A 20,157-nucleotide genomic window follows, 5' to 3' on the forward strand; every position below is an offset into this window, starting at 1 on the left:
TCTTTCGCCCTTATCCCAGAAAACCATGGTTAAAAAATCTCACACACCTGGATAATTTTTCTAACATTGATTGTTCTTGTTCTTTTCTTCCTTCTTTCCTGTGAGGTTTATTGTCAAATGGCATATTGTATTTTTCTACAAGTCCTGTGGCAAATTGGAAGGGAAAGATGCATTTTTGCTCAATGTCAACTGTCTAATATGAATGCCCTCTTTCTCCTCCACTGCTTTCATATTCCTCTCTTTCTTTCTCTGTCTCTCTTCCACTCACTTTCCTTCAACCCTGTGACACTTCTCATCCACCCCTTCGCTTTTCCCGCCATATCTCTTTTTCATTCCTCCCTCGTTCTCTCAGTGTGCTGCAGCCTGATATGGGGAAAAAGTCCAAGTACAAAACCACAGTGAAAAAGAAAACTCTCAATCCTGAGTTTAACGAGGTACGTCCACACGCTCTGAGCGTCATATCTCCCTAATTCATAAACCAATACCTGGCAACCTTCCATAATTCTAATACCTGGCATCCTCTCCATAAACACCTGGCTCCCCATTTCTCTGACTCACATTTGGCAACCATATATTTTTGTATTTAATCAATATGACTTGAGGGTTGTGGTATATGGTGAATATACCATGGCTAAATTATGTCCTTATGTATGACACAATGCAGAGTGCCTGCATACAGCCATTACCATGATGTGCATAATTTCTATTATAAACTGGCAACCAACGCAATTTCAACAAAACATTTATTTGATCCCTAAAGTATAGAATCTGATATTACTCGACAGTCAACTAATTAGTATCCAGGACCCAAACAACCCTGTTTTTAGTCAAGTAATAGATATACTGTAATTCGTTTTTTGAAGTTGATTTGTTTGCCCTTCTATAGCCTTCTCATTCCCAACATACATTACTGTTAATACTGTGTGCCATTGTTTCGAAAAATTTCCTGTAATATTGCACAGCTACCTACCCCTAACATCAACATTAATGCATCTGTCAGTGCATTATTCACATTTGCTGAAGGCCGTCATCTGAGCAGGTTTCCCGCTAAGCTTGAATACTTTTCCCACTCTGTCTGTCTACGCCTCCTGCAGGAGTTCACGTACGAAGTTCCGCACGAACAGCTGGCGAAGAAGACACTGGAGATCTCCGTTTGGGACTACGACCTGGGGATGAGCAATGACTTCATTGGTGAGCGAAAGCGGGAGGGAGTGAGGAGGAGGCAGAGGGGAGGAGAAGGGAGTGAAGAAACGGCCGACAGAACGGCGGGGGTGATTAAGTGGGCGGACGGGGAAGAGGGGAACACGGGACACGGCGCTATGAGCAGAGATTTGGGAGGCAGGCGAGGGGAGTGAAAGGGAGAAAAAAGGAACCAGGGAGAACCAGAGAAGAGGGGAATTGGATAATTGGGCATGAGGAGACGAGGAAGGAGCGAAACGCGAGCGGGGCGAGGTGCCGGTTATCGAAGAGCAGTGAAAGCGATAAGGACGTGTGGTTTGGGATGGGGAAAGTATTGACGGACTGAATGAGTGGGGATGGGTGACAGAAAAAAACGATCAAAAGAGAGGCAGGGAAACGCGCGGGCGTGAGCGAGAGCGACAAGGAAGGAAAACGAGGGCGACAGAAATCCCCAATCCACATCGGGGTACAAGCTGCTTTTGGAGTCTCCGACTGGGCACTGCATGTAGTGTGCCCCAGGAGGTAATAGCTTACATTGGGGGGGGGGGGGGCATGGGGCGGGGGACCATGGGGCGGGGGCAGCTGGGGGGAGAATGGATTTCCTCCCAAGGGGCCTTGAGATCAAAGTGTTTCACTCTGTTTTCCTCTCCTTCTCTCCATCTGATGTTCTCCCTCACGCCTTCTCTATTTCACACACACACACACACACACACACACAACTCCCTCACATTCTGCTATCTCTCGCCCCCTTCATTCATTCTTATCTTTCCCTCCCTCTTGCTTGCCATTCCTTGCCCAAGCCGGCGCCCGGCGCCGAAATGAAGTCTGCGAGTTATAAACCGGGCGCCCGAAGGGAGACGGCAGGGGAAAAAAGGCCATCGCTCTCTGACACGCCGCCCGGGGCGTCCTCCACCGCCCCCCCGCCCCCCCCCCCCCGCGTCTGTTATCGTAACCGCTACTCTGCCACACGGGGCAACCCACATCTGTTAGCACTGCGGGAAAAGCTTTGGCAACATGGCGCGGGGCGGAGGGGGGAGCGGAGAGGAACGCGTGGGTGGAACCCACAGGGGACTGATGGAGCAGAGGATGAAACATTTGGGGTGTCAGACACTTCTCCGTAAGGTCAGGGAGAACGATCGAGTAGGGAGATAAAGAGAAGCTGGGGGAGGAAAAGTCAATCGAGGGCAGGGGGGGTGGATGGGAGGAACCGAAAGAGGGGGACGGAGAGAATGTACCCGGTGTCCCCCGCCGATTTGGTGGGCGGGCTGGACGGACAGCGGCGTGGGGGTGCAGAGGTGGGATGAGAGAGGGAGGGGTAATGAAAAGGGGGAGAAAAGAGAGGGAGGGCGGTGGACCTGGCGTAGCCCCTCCCATCACCTGTCCCATCTCATCCATCAGTGCCTGTCAATCACCCCTGCAGCTCGCCGACTGTCAGTCAACTACGCACACGCGCACACACACACACACAACTCCAGGCTTAGGAACGACGGTATTGATCTATTTGTTTGTGTGTGCCAGCGCGCGTGTGTGTGTGTGTGTGTGTGTGTGGTTTGCGGGCTGTGATGTTGGAGAAAGCAGACAGAAACTTATTAGTAGAGTCTACGTGATAAGCCTAGGCAAACCTGCTAAACGGTTATTGGGTGTGTGTTTCAGTGTGGAAATAGCAAGCGAGGGGCATTAGGTAGGCACGTGAGACGACTCTCCAAACCCGGTTAGTCTCTCCCAAACCTCACAGCTAAAGAGGGGGTGGGGTGTGTTGGCATGCGTGGGAACGTGTGTGGCGCGTCCCTCCGTAAACACACACGCCTGCTTGTCCGACGTTACGCTCAAGGGCCGCGTCCACGTTCGAACGCTGACGTCTCTGTGTTTGTTTTCTGCGAGCGCGAGTTGCATAAGAGAGCGGTATTGACCCGGCGCCTCCCACTCTGTGTCTCTGGGGTGACGTTTTAACGTCAGGGCGTAGCGGGGGCCAAATGAGCCGCTGAGTGTGTCGCCTACGGAGCTTTGATTGTTCCGGTGTCGCGGAAAGCGGTAAATACTGCATTTGAATCGTCCTGCTCCAGCAACTGCAATCACAGACAGAAATCACTCTCCGCGATCAATGCGTCACTGTTCATCCCTCTTAATATTCCCCTTTCTTTAATCTCACCACTTTATCTTGCTGTTCTCTCTCCTGTGTGTGTGTGTGTGTGTGTCAGTCTGTTTGTTGCTAATCTGTTCACGTGAAAAATATATTGATGACTCGCCTAGCAGAATGAAGGATAAAGATTTGATTAATCTCTTTCTGTCCACGTTCCCTTCCTCCCCTCATCTACCTCTCTCTCCATCTTCCTCTCTCTCTCTCCATCTTTCTGTCTCTCTTCTCTCCCTCCCCCACCTCCCTTCCTCTCCCCCTTTCTCCCCCTCTCAGGTGGAATTGAACTGGGCATAAATGCCAAGGGAGTGAGACTGAAACATTGGTTTGAGTGTCTCAAACACATTGGCAAGAAAGTGGAGTACTGGCACACTCTGACACAGCAAGGAGCCCCTCCTGATGCACCGTCACAGTGACTGACCCAGTGACTGACACAATGACTGACCCAGTGACTGACACAATGACTGACCCAGTGACTGACACAATGACTGACCCAGTGACTGACACAGTGACTGACCCAGTGACTGACACAGTGACTGACACAGTGACTGACACAATGACTGACCCAATGACTGACCCAGTGACTGACACAGTGACTGACCCAGTGACTGACACAGTGACTGACACAGTGACTGACACAGTGACTGACACAATGACTGACCCAGTGACTGACACAGTGACTGACACAATGACTGACCCAGTGACTGACACAGTGACTGACACAATGACTGACACAGTGACTGACACAATGACTGACCCAGTGACTGACCCAGTGACTGACACAGTGACTGACACAATGACTGACCCAGTGACTGACACAGTGACTGACACAATGACTGACCCAGTGACTGGCCCAGTGACTGACCCAGTGACTGGCCCAGTGACTGACACAGTGACTGACACAATGACTGACCCAGTGACTGGCCCAGTGACTGACCCAGTGACTGACACAGTGACTGACACAGTGACTGACACAGTGACTGGCCCAGTGACTGACACAGTGACTGACACACATCCATTATCGCAATGAATAAATGATAATGAAGAGAGTAATAATAGGGATGAAATGTGCAATAATGCTCAATTTAATAGTACATGATTATAATATTATGAAATTAATATAGAATTGTAATATATGTTCACGTTATGATGTAAAATTTTAATATATAACTAATTAATATTCCTATTATAATGTATAATATAATTATAATTCCAATATGAATAACAGAAGGTAATACATTCATTTTAGATTTTTAAGAAAATTCTCTGTAAAAATGGCCATATTCAAGTGTCTAATGTGAAAGTGCTCACAAATTCATCCTTAACCCTTGATATTTTGATATTTTAGTTATACAAATGTACTTACAAATGGTGTAGAAACTTTGACATGCACTTTTACTACAATACTAAATAAGTCTGTAAGTACGGTTTGGCCCAACAAAGTCTTGTTACATCGGGTTGTTCAAAAAAGCTGGGTAAGACTGCTGAACATCCAGTTGATGCTAATGCTAACTGTGTTAACAGTTGTAGCGTTATCTGCGCTAACAGTACTAACAATGCTATCAGTACTAATGGCGCTAACAATGTTAACTGTATGCTACCACAGCACTAAGAATGCTAACACTGCTAACAGCGCTAACACTGCTAACAGCCCTGACAGCGCTTAACACGCTCAGTGTTAACAATGCTAATTGAGCATCATGGATGTTAAAATTGTATTCACCTAGGTGCGTTAACAGCGTTAGCATGCGTTTACCCTCCTCTGAATCCAATTGTCTAGCCTACTAGACATTGAACCCACAAGACGTGGACAACTTGGATAAGTTATAGGTTTTTTATACTGGTGGTCGATGCTCTGATGCAAACTGGCACACCACAACGTTAAAGCACAAAAGGATCCGTCTGACTGAACTGTCTCTGTGTGCTTGTCCAATATCCATATCCTCCTGTGTGTGTGTATGTGTGTGTGTATGTGTGTGTGCGTGCGAGCACACACCTGTTTTTGTCTGACTGTGACTGTCTGTCACATTATGGCTTCTGGCATCCAGTCCACCTAGTCACATTTCCTGTGTTACAGTCGGCCCAGATCAGCCTCAGTCTGGAATATTTTCTTAACCCTGCCCTTTGACCTTTTTAGGGCACTGAAAGCTCCACAAAGATTTTCTTGGGGATGGCCTCAAATTAATTACAGCCATCCTACCCTTAGTCCGACTTTCAAAAAAAATATTGACATTTTAATTAGAATAGCAGTGGGCCGGTATTGCTCACAGTAGTAGACAACACCAACGATGTGGTGTTCAGGCACGGGCTCAAGCTCCGAGCGTCTTGTATGTTTTAAAAGGCCAGATCCAAGAGGATGTTATCAGGGAGTGTCTTTGTCTAAGATTTAGGGTTTGTTTAGAATACGGAGGCTGAAGACTACCCACGTTATCTGTTTTTATGAGATAGAGACTGCCCAGGAGAGCTTAAGAAACGACAGTGTGTGGCCAGACGGCGGTGGTGGACCGCAGATATCTCCCTGCGTTCTGTGATGGATTTCCCCAGAGGCAGAAGGGATTTGGCCATAATGGATTATACTCGATGTTGCAACAATCCCTCCCGGAAGCTGGACTGTGCAGACAATCATGGACTAATGTACGCGCGGGATCAAAGGACAGGGACACACTCAAACACCACGTCTGTGGTGTGTGTGTGTGTGTGTGTGTGTGTGTGCGCGCAGGTATAAAGAAGACATCGAAATCAACCCACGGATCCCTTCACCAGAGACAAGTGGGTAAATATCCAACAGTGGGCCGACACTGGTCCCATGTGGACACGTTTTACTGTGGGTCCAATGTTTCTCGCTTAAATCAGTGGTTCCCAACCTTTTCTGATCACTGTAACGTCTTCATTTCGCTCTGCCGGAGTTACTGAAGTCCACCCTCACGGCATTTTATCACTAACACTAAGGTCTCATGGCTCTTCTCAAGTACCACTTGTTGAGGTACTAATTCTTAGTACCTCTCGTTGGGAACCACTGAAGCGGACATTTTTCACGCTGTTGAGCTGAGCTACACTGCACTGGCCGGGTTAATCAGCTATTGTAGTTACTGGAACTAAAAAAACAGGAATGGAAAATTTCGGAGCCACCGCAGTATGGTTTGGGTTGGACCCTTGGGTTGAATCAGGCATCTCACAGTCCCGGGTACTGTGTTTTCCAAGGATATATATCTGGATTTATCGTATAGGATTGCATGCATGCGTTCAAGTCAGCATCTCTTGTTTCTTCTTTTTTTTTTACACATTTAAACCTTTCCAAATAGGCAAAATCCAGATCGATGTGTTGTGAAAAACCTGGCCCAGGAGTTTTTCTTCCGTTCTAATCGTTGTGTCGGATCTCTGTGTTCGTATTGCCGTACTTGGACAAAGGTCTGATTCTAGGGGTCATCGGGGATGGCAGATGTCAAGCGTTGGTGGACTGTGACGCAGACTCCAAATTGCATCGTCCAAAAGCCGGGGACTGAACTGAAAGGCAGAGACGGAGAATTTAATCTTGTCCCGAAACTTTGCAGCCCCCCTGGGCGGGCACACACGGGATGAAGACGGCGGTGGACCTCAGATTTGGCTGAGTTGTAACTCTCTATGCACACCATTGGCCACACTGGAAGCCACCACGTGTGTCAGCAGTGAAAATGATAATCAAACGATGAATGATAATCCGACGTCACTATGTGATATGTCATCAAAGATGTGTTCATTCCTTTCTGTGGAACGTCGTGGTCCGTGTAGGTTACGCACTTCCCTAGTCGGGCTGTTCCTTATCGCGGGAAGCCAGGTTTTGAACAAAAAGGGAGCCGTCTCCTCTCTTGTCAAGCGTAATCTGATGGTTTATTTTCACCTGGATTCTCTGTCTCCTTTTTACTTTTATTTTGTTGTTGTTCGAGTGAACTTGATTTTTTTTGTCATTGTGTGAAGGAAACTGTTATGTATCCTGACATTCTGATCATGAACTGCATGTGTAAAGATGATTGTCTTATATGCCTCTGATATTGTAATTATCATTGACCAATGGTGATTTCTTAACAGTGATATGCTCGTTGACATGATATCATCGATCAGTTGTGTTACAGCTGTCCTTGCTGTCGTGTACTCGTTTGTTTGTCAGTTATTGTTTGTGTAAGAAAAAAAGGAATAATTCAGGGTAACTTGCTCAGTTTTGTGCTTTACTCAGTCTGCCATTGCTTTGAAACCTTTACTGTCATAGATATTGACATTGTCTTCCTTTAATAATATATGGGGAATGGGAAGACAGGATGGACTGTGTGAGTGAATGAGGGGAAAGACTATTGTTGCGGCATCCCTGTGTACTGTCTATCTCTATGTGAAACGTATGTTGTGACTGCCATCCTGTGGTGGGTTTGTGTAACTACTTCGCAAAATAAACAACCTGTTTCGATGGCTTACTGTGTTTACAGTTGGATGGAATAATATGTTGTCGGCCATTTCAGTTGACAAACAAATAATTTTTCCAGACCAGGTGTAGAGATGTTGTCATCTTTTAATTATTTTGATAACCATGCCGTGTATATCAAGCCCTCCAAAGGATGTATTTTAAAACCCATTTTGACAGTCATTGAACATAAGTTGATACAGAATACAGCAATATCGTCAAAAGGGTCATTTAGCCCGTGGGTTAAAATTTCACAATACTGCTGAGCATTAGCCACCCCAATGTGGATAAGCGTTTGGTCTGTCCTTTGGATTAAATATCTAAATGAATTAATACGGTAAAAGATGTTGCCAGTTTTGTTTCCTCTGAGAAAGCGGCGTCTTCCCTAATGCTTCTGCCTCACCGTCGCTTCCATGTCACGGCTCGGTCACTCGGCCCACAAACAGAGGGGCTTGGGAACTGTCACTCCACACTATCAACAGGAAGGGCCTGAGGGCTGAAAAAATAGACAAGGAGCGGGAGAAGGAGAAGCTGGAGGCTGCCGCGGCCTCCACACCTTCCTCCGTCAGAGACAAGAAGGCCTTGTGGCGGGCTTCTGTCAGGACCAACTGCTGTTCGGCCGCGAGGCCACACAGGTTGGGGTCTTGGAACAGCTCGGTCAAACCTAGCGGGTGATATGGGTGCACGAGTAGAGGAGGGCGAGTTAGATATGAAGGAGAAAGTAGATAGATGAATAAAGGGGGGGAGAAGATAAGGTAGGTTCAACAATAAAAGGTTAGCTCATTCTAATACCCCACAACTCTGCGTCCCACTATTGAACAAGGGAAGAGCTTCTTTGGTTATGACTGAGCATGGCCGGCTCTAGCCTTTTGGGGGCCCTAATGCAACATTTTATCTGGGGCCCCTCCCCTAGCAGTGTCTATTGATTGGGGGGCCCTAAACGGCCACTTACGTTGTTTATGTCTAGAACCGGCCCTGTGAATGAGTGACTTTTTGTAGGTAAGGTTAGCTGAAATGCAGAGAGACGGACAGGCAGACTGACCTATATCGCTGAGCAGGCTGTTCATCTCAGTCTGGATGTCCAGTTTGATTTTGGGCAGACTGACCTCGACCATTTGGAGAGGCGCCTTCTTCATCTCATCTACCATACGGCTAACCGCCGTGTCCTTCATTTTGCCCTCCACCAGTTTTAGATCTTTGAGCTTGTTAGTGGGCGGGAGCAGGACGAAAAGGCTGCTATCACCCGAGAGAGGGAACATCGCCACCTACAAGTGAAAGGCAGGGTCAGGACGTTCCAGTATTCAATAGATTAGTATGGGCGTGTGTGACTTCATGTTTAGGTGATGGTGTTTTTTCCATGCTAACCTGGGCCATCAGAGCCGGGACGTATTGCATTGCCAGCTGGTATTTGTTACTGTAGAGGACGGGCGTTGATACTATATTACCATTCAGTTTTACAAATGGTGAGTGTTTCTTTTTGGTATCAAACTTTGTCTTCCACTGACCTGTAACAGGTATTTTAATTATCCACAAGCTTCATATCAGCTAAAATGCATCATTTAGTTAACCATAAAAAACATATTTCTCACACACACATACACACACAAGCATTATAAATACTCACTGTAAACTCACCATTAAAATACACAGCATTCAGGAGGACCAGTTCAGTGTTAGCGGGAACAGAGTCAACCAGATGTTCGATTTTATGGTTAGTTTGCTTTGCCACCCAACTGTTGATCATTTCCACATTTTTCTCACTGCTATTTGTTAATTTCACTGGATCCGCATCATAGAACTGCGTGGATTGGTTGGTAAATGACTCACTTAATTTAATGTCTGAGGGGGAGAGACATGCAAAGACTGAATGACAGACAGACAGTGAGAGGTGATGGAGAGTATCATAATTAAATAGAGATCAATTTATAGTTAAAATAAGTAAAAATTGTGCTCCAGCAGTACTATGGTTATAGTAGATCTGGGAGGCCATCTTCAGTGTGTCGCTAAGTTTCAGCTTCAGTTTCTTCATCTCAGTGTGAACACAGAAGAAGTCGTGAGACAGACAGAGAGCAGATTCTAACTTTCTCCTCGTCTCACCACGAGCGCCTTGGCAAGAGAGATTAGGAGAAACAGAATAGAAACAAAATGTTTCAGTCAGTGAGATTCTTTCCAGAATTAACTTTTAACTTTTCATCAATGGAGGTCTACAACAGGAGTATAATTGTGCGTCCATCCTGGGTTTTTCACAGCGGTTGGCATCGAACACTTGGTGTATTACCAGCCCCTACTGTGTTGGGAGTGTGGGCCAGCTTCAGGGAGGGTCAAATCAGTGTTCTTCACAAATGGTCAAACAGGGCCACATTGGTTAAAAAGACATAATTGTGAGGGCCACCAGAAGACAAAGGAATGCATCCCATAATGCAACGGTGGACACATCACAGACCAAACATACGGTCATCGTGGGCCACCTGCCATGCAATGAAGAGCACTGGTCTAAATCCTTCCTACCAACCCGAGGAATATGAACACATATTGTACCCTATGTCTGAACCCACCCCACACAAAATACTCTTTAAACTCCATTATTGTATTACTCCTGCTCTCAAATCTATTCCTCGTCTCGCTCTCTCCCGCTCAAATCACCCACTCTGTATCAACACATAATCTACAGTGGTTGGATGTCGTTTCCTCAAATTCCCTTTTAAAGAAAACCAACAAAACAATTTTTTCTTACCCAGTAACAAGTGGGTTAGTATTCCACTAATGCTGATTGGAGAGAAGAGCATGTTTTCTGTGGGTTTTGATTGGCTCAGCTTGGCATAAAGTTTCATGGAAAACTCGTTCAAGGATTCTTTTAGTATCACTTCCCACGACCGGCTGGTCTCGTCTTGGCACGAGTCCCAAGGGGTCACGAACTCACCACAGGAGAAAGGAGGGACTGTTGGCTTAGCTAAGAGAAGAATAAGGAATTAAATTAGACATGGAAATGAATATACAGGGAACCGCGCTTGAGCGTGTAGAAGAAGACAGTAGGGGCAACTTTTTAGGTACCTTCTACAAATAGCTCAATTGTATTGATGTTAATGCTGCCACTGCCTTCGTTCTCAGTTGTCTCACAGAAGTACATTCCAGCATCTTCCATGGTGACCCTGTTAAGTGTGATGGTCAAGTCGTTTTCTAGGGGCCCATACAGCCATTCTAACCTGCCTCGGTCCTCCAGTTGTCCAATCTCCATAGGATTTAACTGCTTTCGGGTGTCATTTATCATTTCTTTATCATGCTTGTACCACTTGGTTTCTTGGGTGGTTGAACGTTCGCAAGGTAAATTCACGTTGGAGCCTTCATAAACCCTCATGCTGTAGCTGCTGGACACTGGGAAGGGCAAAAAAACAAACAAGCAGATAGATGACACAACAGGGGAAAAGATTTAAAGACCAAACTTTAATATGCATGCAATATTTGTTCATCTGCAGACTTCATAAAAAAAATTTGCAGACCCACGTTTCACCAGTTTTTCCTTTGGGTCGCATTTAAAAAGGGTCACATTCATTGTGGGCTAAAACACAAATCAGCAGTTATATTCTAAGCTTGACACAGAAAATGCTGCTGAGAATAGATGAAGACCCGTTTTTCTCCATCATAGATCCTGAGATTCATTACTACGTATAAAAGTGTAGGCACACCAATAAATACAGATGGAAAAAGCGGATGCGTGATTTAGTTTAAACATAATTCTAACATTTTACAAGTGAGGCGTTAAAGCCAGAAGTGTCTATTTCAAAGTAGACAATAAACATGTCAGAGGCGGTTGTGACAGAAATAGGTGTTTCCTCACCATCAACCTGGACTATGTGTGTTTTTCGCAATTCAATATCATCCTGCTTGATCACACATTCATATTCCCCCCTGTCGGCAGCACTGACAGAAGGTAATTCCAAATAGAAGCCATCTTCAGAGAGCTCGAGTGGCATTTGGTGGTCGGGAACCAGTAATGCCTTGTATTTCCAGGTGATCTTGGCCCCGGCAAAACTGTTTTTATTTTGTCCAGGGAGGCATGGTAAAACCAGTATGGAGCCAGGTTCAACTTGCACGAACCCAATAGAGAACGAGGAAAGCTGGATGGAGAGACAGGGAGACAAATAACCCAACAGGATGGAGGAGGCTGTAACTTACAATGAGGCGTGTTTGCATTTGTCCTGAAAACCAGTTTAATATTACAATTCAATATGGGCAGGTTTCCCAGAACTAGATTAAGCCTACTCTCCTGAGCCTACGCTCAAAAAGTGCCTGATTTGGAGGAGTGCTGATCCAGCCTCAGGTCTGCGACGTCTAGTTCATATAATCGTATTTCGTTTGATCTGAACACTCAAACAGATCAGCACTTTGTGACTACGAGCCTGTGACTAAAAAGCCCTCTCAGATATTCGGCGATGAACATGCTTTTGGAGCGCAGGTGTGAGCCAAACCTGTCTCCAGGAAAGAGTGCATTTGTGTTTACCTCGAGGACGAGCAGGAGGGAGGAGCACGACAGGACTGAAAACCTCATCTAGTGGAGACGAAGGGGGGGTAAAGTGGGACGAGAAAACATAGTGGACAAGTGGACAGTGAATTCAGAAAATCAATGAGACACAAAAGCAAACCAGTTCTGATTGACACGCATTATTATTCTTACTTAGTCTGATTTGTAATTCGCCCATATTCTTCCTATTTAAGCACAATGAGATTATTAAATTCACTTAGCAATAATATTTACAGCAAGGAGCTAGACTAGACTAATTACTTTAATTATACCTTCAGTTATTGCCCATGAGATGGTTTTATTATGTGATGGTCAATGCTAGATATTTCAAAATGCATTAAAAAAATACTCACTGCAGGTCGCTTGCGAATAATACAGCTTCTGATACAACACACAAGTGATTATGTTGTTTCTCCACTGAAAAAAGGTACACGTCCTACTGCCGGAGACCTTGTGTGTCCGTCCTCACTTTCACCACAACCTTTCACCAAAAACTGCTTATTGTTTGTTTAAAGGTCTTGTGTATTTGCACTTTGTACGGGCCGATTTACCCAAAATCACATGGTTATTTGGAAATTTGGAAATGTTGGCCGTTTTTTCTGTTTGTTTTTTTTGTTTTTGTTTTAAATACCCGGTTATGACCCTCCCCTTGTACTGAATTTTTTTTTTTTTTAAACATTTACACACCCTAAACCTCATAAAAGTTACTCACAAAAAAATGATTATGACCAGAAATAGTGATAACTATAGCAACAGTGTTTATAGGTATCGACTTTTGTGAAATAGTCATAGAAACTCTGGCAATGTACTTCCAGGTCCTAAAAAAAATCAAGTGGTTGCGTGAAGAACCGTGGTAGTGAGAGGATGTGGGGGGCAGACACCGTCCCTTCTCCACGTCGCTTCCGTAGGAGTGTCCTGCCAGGTAGAAGGCCATCCCAGAAGGCCATCCCAGAAGGCCATCCCAGAGGACACAGACCCCGAGACGCCTGGCACTGACGGGTGGACTGAAGGCTCACGCAGTCAAATCCAGCGAATGCATCTGAGTGATCAGTCGACCTGGGCAGTGCGGAGAACCTCTGTGAGGGTGGTCTGGGTTGAAGCCTGACCGATTAGGGTCGAGATGGTCGTCTGAAGAGATATGACAGGAGGGCTGGTCAGAGACAGCACGCTCAAGCATTTTGGAATGGTGAGAGAGATGGAATATCAATCACTGAAGCTAAGAATATTGCTATTAATGCTGATCTACCATTGGGCATATGACATCACTCTTGGGAATGTTTAATCCATCTCTGCACACTGAACACTCAGCTACGTCATAGAAACTTCCCTATGAAACCAACCAGATCAGCTCCCTCTCTGGGAGTTTTGTAAACCGCACATTTGAACTACAAGTGTATTTTCCCCATCCTATCTCGACAAGTCCATGTGATTTTGTCTGGAGTGAGGTGCACCTGTCTCCCAGTTCTGTGGTAATGGCCGTGTAGGCCATCAGGTGCTGTTCCACGTTAGCAGTTTGTTTTGGAGAGAGGAACTTCAGTGGGAGCACAAGCAGCCCCAATCATTATTCTGACACCAGCAATAAGAGTAGCTTCTGATCTTAGGCAAGCCATTTTTCCAGAGTGTATGACTAATGTGACCACTTACAGTGGATATAAAAAGTCTACACAACCCTGATAAAATGCAGGTTTTTGTGATGTAAAAGAATGAGACAAAGATAAATCATGTCAGAACTTTTTCCACTTTTAATGTGACCTATAATGTGAACAATTCAATTGAAAAACAAACTGAAATATTTGAGGGGGACAAATTAAAAATAAAAACCTTCCAATAACCTGGTTGCGTAAGTGTGCACACCCTCTTATAACTGGGGATGTGTGTTCAGAATTAACCAATCACATTCAAACTCATATTAAATAAAATTCATTACACACCTGCCATCATTTAAAGTGACTCTGATTAATCACAAATAAAGTTCAGCAGTTCTAGAAGGACTTTCCAGAATTGTTTTTGTTACATCTCAGAGCAAAAGCCATGGTCTGCAGAGAGCTTCGAAAGCATCAGAGGGATCTCATTGTTGAAAGATATCAGTCAGGAGAAGGGTACAAAAGAATTTCCAAAGAATTAGATTTACCATGGAACACAGTGAAGACAGTCATCATCAAGTGGAGAAAATATGGCACAACAGAGACATTACCAAGAACTGGACATCCCTCTAAAATTGATGAAAAGACGAGAAGAAAACTGGTCAGGGTGGCTTCCAATAGGCCTACAACAACATTAAAGGAACTGCAGGAGTTTGTGGCAAGTACTGGCTGTGTGCTACATGTGACAATAATCTCCCGTATTCTTCATATGATTGGGCCATGGGGTAGGGTGGCAAGACTGAAGCCTTTTCTTACAAAGAAAAACATCCAAGCACCAGCTGAAGTTTGCAAAAACAAACATCAACTCCCCAAAAGCACGTGGGAAAATGTGTTATGGTCTGATGAAACCAAGGTTGAACATTTTGGCCATAATTCCAAAAGGTATGTTTGGTGCAAAAACAACACTGCACAGTGAAGCATGGTGGTGGCAGCATCATGCTTTGGGGCTGTTTTTCTTCAGCTGGAAACGGGGCCTTAGTCAAGGTGGAGGGAATTATGAAAAGTTCCAAATACCAGGCAATTTTGGCACAGAACCTTCAGGCGTCCGTTAGAAAGCTGAAGATGAAGTTCACCTTTCAGCCCGACAATGACCCAAAGCACACATCCAAATCCACAAAAGCATGGCTTCACCAGAACAAGATTAACGTTTTGGAATGGCCCAGCTAGAGCCCAGACCTGAATCCAATTGAACATCTGTGGGGTGATTTGAAGAGGGCTGCGCACAGGAGATGTCCTCGCCATCTGACAGATTTGCACCACTTTTGCAAAGAAGAGTGGGCAAATATTGCCATGTCAAGATGTACCATGCTAATAGACTCCTACCCAAAAACACTGAATGCTGTAATAAAATCAAAAGGTCCTTCAACAAAGTATTAGTTTCAGGGCGTGCACACTTATGCAACCGGGTTATTATGAGTTTTTCTATTTTCCCCCTCAAAGATTTCAGTTTGTTTTTCAATTGAATTGTTCACGTTATGGGTCACATGAAAGGTGGAAAAAGTTCTGACATGATTTATCTTTGTCTCATTCTTTTACAAGAACCTGGCATTTTAACAGGGGTTTGTAGACTTTTTATTTCAACTGTATATCTGTCTTCTTTGAGTTTGTAATGGCGGTTTCCAGTATGACTCATGCATAAAATTAAATGCCACTAATTGAATCTCTTAACTTTCAGTGTGTCGGTATCTCTCAGATCTTAACCAAATTCTGACACTGTACAGGTTGCAAGTTTTCGGCTTCCCAGTTCCTCATATCCCTTAAGCCCCTTTGACTAAATTCCAGTTTGCCACTCCGTAAGAGGCCTGCTGTACCGGATGGACCTGTGCTATTTTGTAGTCCTTAACCGAAAAGGGCATTCAGAGAATAAAGTAGCATCATTTCAAACACGTTTGCAATGTACTTTTTCTTTCGAAAAACATGTTACATGCTCATACAATGAATTATTCCCATCAGTCCTTGTTGTATATATCCCAGCTTTACATGATTTGGTAGACAATGTTAAAACATCACTATCCTCACAGCATATATAGCAATAATGCTTTTTCCTTCTGCGCCTCTCTGACATTCTATTTTCTATTCTGTTTAAAATAATATCCCACATTCTATTTTCTGTTCTATTTATTATAATATTCCACATTCTGTGTTCCTTTGTGTTAGCAGAGATTTGTATATAATCGTCATGAGGAGAATTATATACCGTCACTGTCAACCATATCTGCTGTTGTAGACCACCGTCATGAAGTCTGCCAGAAGTCCAAAATGGTTGAAGCATCTTTGACATTTCCTTTGTAATGAAGAGACTCAATTATTATTATTAATATTTATACATCTGCCCTAACATTTAGGAGTCATTGTTCCAGCAGGATTTCATAAGCCCATAGAAAGAGGTTTTACTATTTGATTGCATTAATTTATTAGCTTTTACTAAACTGTATTATTTTGCAGTGTTCAAGATTCCATTTATAGCTCAAATCTTTGTAATCTAGGTTTCTATGCACAAAGTGTGCTCTAGTCAGAAAGCAGGTAATCGTTTCAGAATTGTAACGAAATGTAATGTGTTATACCTCATTTCCATGGAAATATAGTTTGTATTATGTATGTTATTTATGTTTGTGTTGCTATTATGTGATTTACTGATTTCACAGGAAGATCACTTAAACAAGTGGAAGAATTTGAGAACATATTAGGCTATGAGGAAACAATGTATCGATCGACTAGTAATGCCTTTCTATTTGGGCGTTTTCGAATCCGAATACATTCATCCAGTCATTTGCAATCGAGCACCGGAATCATTATCAAAGCTTGAATCTCGAAGTTTTAGAAGTTTTTTTGCCGTATGTACACGCTTATCTGTAGACGTTATTGCAAATAAAATATTTTACTACTTCGTGTAATTAATAGTTATGTGAACCAGCACATGGAGAAGTGAAGTTAATATAATTGAAATCGCCTAAAGAGTAAGTACAATAATTTTAGTAACGTTAGCCGCTGGCGTTAGCTGTTCAGTGCTAACAATGACAACAATACTGCTAAAGCAGGTTGCTTGCTAGCTGTAAACGATTGCTTTTTCCAGTAACTCCTAAACTACTTAAGGTGATATTGTACATATTCAAACGTATGTCCTGTTATGTGTTATTATTATTTTAGCAATGAATATACTTTGTTATTTCTACAACTTAAAAATTTTCTAACTGAAAGTCGTTACTGACTATCTCGCTCGAAATAAACGTTTGCACATCTAAGTTGCTGATTAATAAGTTTAATGGAGGCTTCATGCTGTTTATTTAAGATTTTTTTTTCAAAAAAGTGAAAAGATGAACACCAAAGTTTACTTTCTTTTTAATCTAAGTAATATTCAAGCACAGAGACCTTCAGTGTGGTAATTTTTTAACCAACCACAGCAGGCTGTTTAGTGTTGCTTTATCTGCTAATACAAGACACAATCCAATTACTACATGAGGGTACTTTACCTGACCCATGTCTTCTAATATAGCTAGAACAGAGTCCTATGTTTATGTTCCCATACAGCCAACTTTGTACATAAAATGTTATGTCCGTTGTGTGCTGAATTTCCCATCTCAATCCACAGTGTCTATTAACCGACACAGTGGCAAGGTGTGAAAGGGGCAAAAGCTAGCAATGACGGCGCAGTTTAGCATCGATGACGCGTTTGTGCTGGAGGGAGAGGACGAAGGTGTGTCCGATGAAGAGAAGGAAAGCTGGAAGGCGAGAGAGAAAGACCGAGAGGGGGGAGAGATGACTTTCGGCACACTGTCCTTTGCCAAACCCCAGAGTCACCTGTCCTCGGCTGCTGCTGGCTCCCCCGACCACACCAGCAGTCTGAAGTATCAGGTATTGGTATTATACAGTGTTACATAGAAAAGCCTGTTCATAGTTTTCCAACCACAAGACTACGTACATCACTTCAGCTGTTATGTGTGGTGACCACTCTTTGTTCCCCTAAGAATCTGGAGAATGAAGACGTCTTAGGCAGCAGTGGCAACTCCTCTTTCAATAACTTCTTCAAAATCAGGTGCGTCTTTGTTAGCACACGCCGTTTTGTATGTTTTAGTCCGGTTGTACCTATGAGAAGTACGTCCTGAATCATAAACGGGGTTCTCCTCGTTTCCTGTGAAGTCCGTTAAGGTGATTATGTATGTCATTTCCACCCCTAGCGATCCGGCTACTTTATCTTACTGCAGCTCCCAGTGGTCCTTTAGCACCTTGAGTTCGGTCACCCAGCTGTCTGCACATTGCTGCGGGTAACTATCTACACACACAGTAATACATTTACCCTAGCCCCCTCGACTTTAAGAAATGTGTTTATTTTATTCCCCCATTGTCGACTTTAAGAAATGTGTTTATTTTATTCCCCCATTGTCTTCCCTCAGGTGGACCTCTCACCCTCTGGTGAAGAAGAACAGAAGAGTTGTTCTCGCTTCGTTTCTTCTCCTCATCACTGGAGTCGGTAAGTCACCCCATCCCCACGGAAACTACGTTACCCAGGATTCTCCTCACAATGTTTTTTCCCTCAATCCAATCCCAGGGGAACCCTTGGCTAATGCACATTTCTATGCAATTTATTTTCTTGTTTAAACTTGTCTTAAACTTAAACTTAATTTGAACAGTTTCCTTGCTGTCCACTGATTTTGTCCGTCACCGAGGTCATCTGAGACTAAATATCCACAGGGAAGTGTTGGACTAACTAATAGGTTTCAACTGTGCTGGTCCAAATATGGTCCTGCAGTTGAAAAAATTTTTACAAGTCTGATGTTCAGTTGTGGTGTGTATTGGTGTGCTACTTGGCTTGAACAGCCTATGCGCGTTCAGGTGATTCTGCCTGGAAATTGATTGGGAACCTGTAAGCTAGTTTCTCATACTTTTGGATCATAATTAAATGTGAAACTGTAATTGTATTCTTGTTATCACCCCAAGTCAGAAAAAAATTACATTACTTCATTTTTTTATTCCCTTAGCACTCATTTTCACAGGTGTCATAGTGCAGCTGAATCCAAATGCAGGTAAGAGACTCTGTGGACATGGGGTGTTGTCAACATCAGTGAAGATGTCGGTATTCTTTATTGGTGATCTTTGAACTTTTCCACAGGTGTCTCGAGTGCAATTTTCTTCATTCCTGGATTTCTTCTCTTCATTCCTGGGGGTATATAGCTCTTATCTTGACTTGGTTATGTGGTTCACATTTCACACCTTTCATTTGTTTCTTCTGTTTCCTTAATCCTACTGTCTAAGCTGTGCATGTGGATGGAAAATTGGGAGTGTAAGCTAAATAGTTCCGTAATGGTCTGTACAAAGACCTCACAGAATTCTCACTGCTGTACTAAGTGTAGATAATCGGTAAAAACATTGCAATAGCGTTGGGGTTTGTAACTTACATTATATGTACAAACATGTTTATTTTTGAAATTCTGACAACAGTGTGGTCATTTTCTTTTCTTGTAGTTTACCACGTGATCTACATCAGCTGTGCTGTTCGGGGAAGAAGAGGCTTTAAGTTTTTCTACCTGCCTTATTTTGAAAAATGACCAATCACACTACACCGCCTTTTTCCCACTGATTTCAGTTATAATACTTTTGTCATTTATGTTACAGAAAGATGTTGTCCCATGGACAGTTCCGTTCTTTTTACAACCGTTTTAAACTGCCTTTATATTAACCACTACTACTAATTTTAACTCAACCACTTTGTGCCTCGTTAAGTTTCTGTACATAATGTATGGATGAAAAGTCGTCTGATTTTCCCCTGTCAGTGTTTGTGAGTGAATAATGACTGTGAACTATAATAAACATTTTTTTTGTATATTACTTTCAGAATGTTTACATGAGTCAGTGTCCTAACAGCACTGGGGTTGAAATAATGCAATGCAAAGTACATGGGAAATTTCTGGAATGCTCATCTTTTCTATCAAGTGTTTAGTACCAAGATTTTCTATTACGGGCTTTTCTGATAGTGTTATATGCCCCTAAGACGATGACATCTGTCATTGTATATTATTTTAGGTTTTGTGTATTGTGTCAATATGTTGTCTAGCACCAGCTGTACCGTTACACAAAGTGCAATTCTATGTCTAAATGTTCTTAACGATTAAAAAGATGCTGATTCTTATGACTGGGTTGATGACCCTTAGGTAGGTTTACATCTCAGGGCAGTAATATCCTGTATGCAGCGTTTTGGCACATACGCATTTGAAAAGCATCAGATTTGGGTGTGTATGGATAACTGCATCAGTGTGAA

General features: G+C 43.5%; 3 protein-coding genes and 1 long non-coding RNA gene across 8 annotated transcripts in view; 3 read left to right on the plus strand and 1 right to left on the minus strand.

Annotated features, from left to right (window-relative positions):
• The window catches only part of doc2d (double C2-like domains, delta), a 43,789-nt gene extending 39,984 nt beyond the window's left edge, over positions 1 to 3,805 (plus strand). For all 3 annotated transcript variants that reach the window (XM_010903889.4, XM_010903890.4, XM_013131137.3), the window contains 3 exons: positions 353 to 434; positions 1,095 to 1,191; positions 3,590 to 3,805. In XM_010903889.4, coding sequence (XP_010902191.1) covers positions 353 to 434; positions 1,095 to 1,191; positions 3,590 to 3,729 — 319 coding nt within the window. In that variant the 3' untranslated portion in view covers positions 3,730 to 3,805. The remainder of the gene's footprint in view (positions 1 to 352; positions 435 to 1,094; positions 1,192 to 3,589) is intronic.
• A 308-nt stretch (positions 3,806 to 4,113) lies between these two features.
• On the plus strand, positions 4,114 to 8,247 carry LOC117594096. The gene is made up of 2 exons (XR_004575469.1): positions 4,114 to 6,086; positions 6,722 to 8,247. It is a non-coding gene; the product is annotated as an uncharacterized LOC117594096 (long non-coding RNA).
• Positions 7,833 to 12,706, minus strand: serping1 (serpin peptidase inhibitor, clade G (C1 inhibitor), member 1). The gene is made up of 10 exons (XM_010903888.5): positions 12,615 to 12,706; positions 12,241 to 12,288; positions 11,578 to 11,857; positions 10,794 to 11,114; positions 10,477 to 10,692; positions 9,705 to 9,848; positions 9,378 to 9,581; positions 9,108 to 9,247; positions 8,785 to 9,007; positions 7,833 to 8,406 (listed from the first exon to the last, which is right to left on the minus strand). Exons 2-10 carry the CDS (start codon positions 12,286 to 12,288, stop codon positions 8,159 to 8,161), a joined length of 1,824 nt encoding a protein of 607 aa, XP_010902190.3. The 5' UTR covers positions 12,615 to 12,706; the 3' UTR covers positions 7,833 to 8,158.
• Positions 12,707 to 13,102: 396 nt separating this feature from the next.
• tmem134 (transmembrane protein 134) lies at positions 13,103 to 19,727 on the plus strand. Of its 3 annotated transcripts, none has more exons than XM_034290936.1 (8): positions 13,103 to 13,447; positions 17,494 to 17,756; positions 17,870 to 17,937; positions 18,080 to 18,166; positions 18,296 to 18,372; positions 18,881 to 18,925; positions 19,012 to 19,065; positions 19,365 to 19,727. In XM_034290936.1, exons 2-8 carry the CDS (start codon positions 17,544 to 17,546, stop codon positions 19,445 to 19,447), a joined length of 627 nt encoding a protein of 208 aa, XP_034146827.1. In that variant the 5' UTR covers positions 13,103 to 13,447; positions 17,494 to 17,543; the 3' UTR covers positions 19,448 to 19,727. The 3 variants fall into 3 exon arrangements, with proteins under 3 accessions (XP_034146827.1, XP_010902189.1, XP_010902188.1); XM_010903886.4 differs by lacking the exon at positions 13,103 to 13,447 and adding an exon at positions 16,607 to 16,861; XM_010903887.5 differs by lacking the exons at positions 13,103 to 13,447; positions 19,012 to 19,065 and adding an exon at positions 16,605 to 16,861.
• The last annotated feature ends 430 nt before the right edge of the window (positions 19,728 to 20,157 follow it).

This window comes from Esox lucius, chromosome 25, assembly GCF_011004845.1.
Source record: "Esox lucius isolate fEsoLuc1 chromosome 25, fEsoLuc1.pri, whole genome shotgun sequence".
In the NCBI taxonomy this organism is placed as follows: domain Eukaryota; kingdom Metazoa; phylum Chordata; class Actinopteri; order Esociformes; family Esocidae; genus Esox; species Esox lucius.

Coding starts and splice junctions, on each gene's coding strand:
- serping1 (XM_010903888.5), bottom strand. CDS start 12,288: ATGAGGTTTTCAGTCCTGTCGTGCTCCTCCCTCCTGCTCGTCCTCGAG. Junction 11,115..11,577: donor ACACATAGTCCAGGTTGATG/GTGAGGAAACAC, acceptor TGCCCTTCCCAG/TGTCCAGCAGCTACAGCATG. Junction 9,849..10,476: donor ACTAACCCACTTGTTACTGG/GTAAGAAAAAAT, acceptor TCTCTTGCCAAG/GCGCTCGTGGTGAGACGAGG.
- tmem134 (XM_034290936.1), top strand. CDS start 17,544: ATGACGGCGCAGTTTAGCATCGATGACGCGTTTGTGCTGGAGGGAGAG. Junction 18,373..18,880: donor TCTCCTCATCACTGGAGTCG/GTAAGTCACCCC, acceptor TTATTCCCTTAG/CACTCATTTTCACAGGTGTC. Junction 18,926..19,011: donor GCAGCTGAATCCAAATGCAG/GTAAGAGACTCT, acceptor ACTTTTCCACAG/GTGTCTCGAGTGCAATTTTC.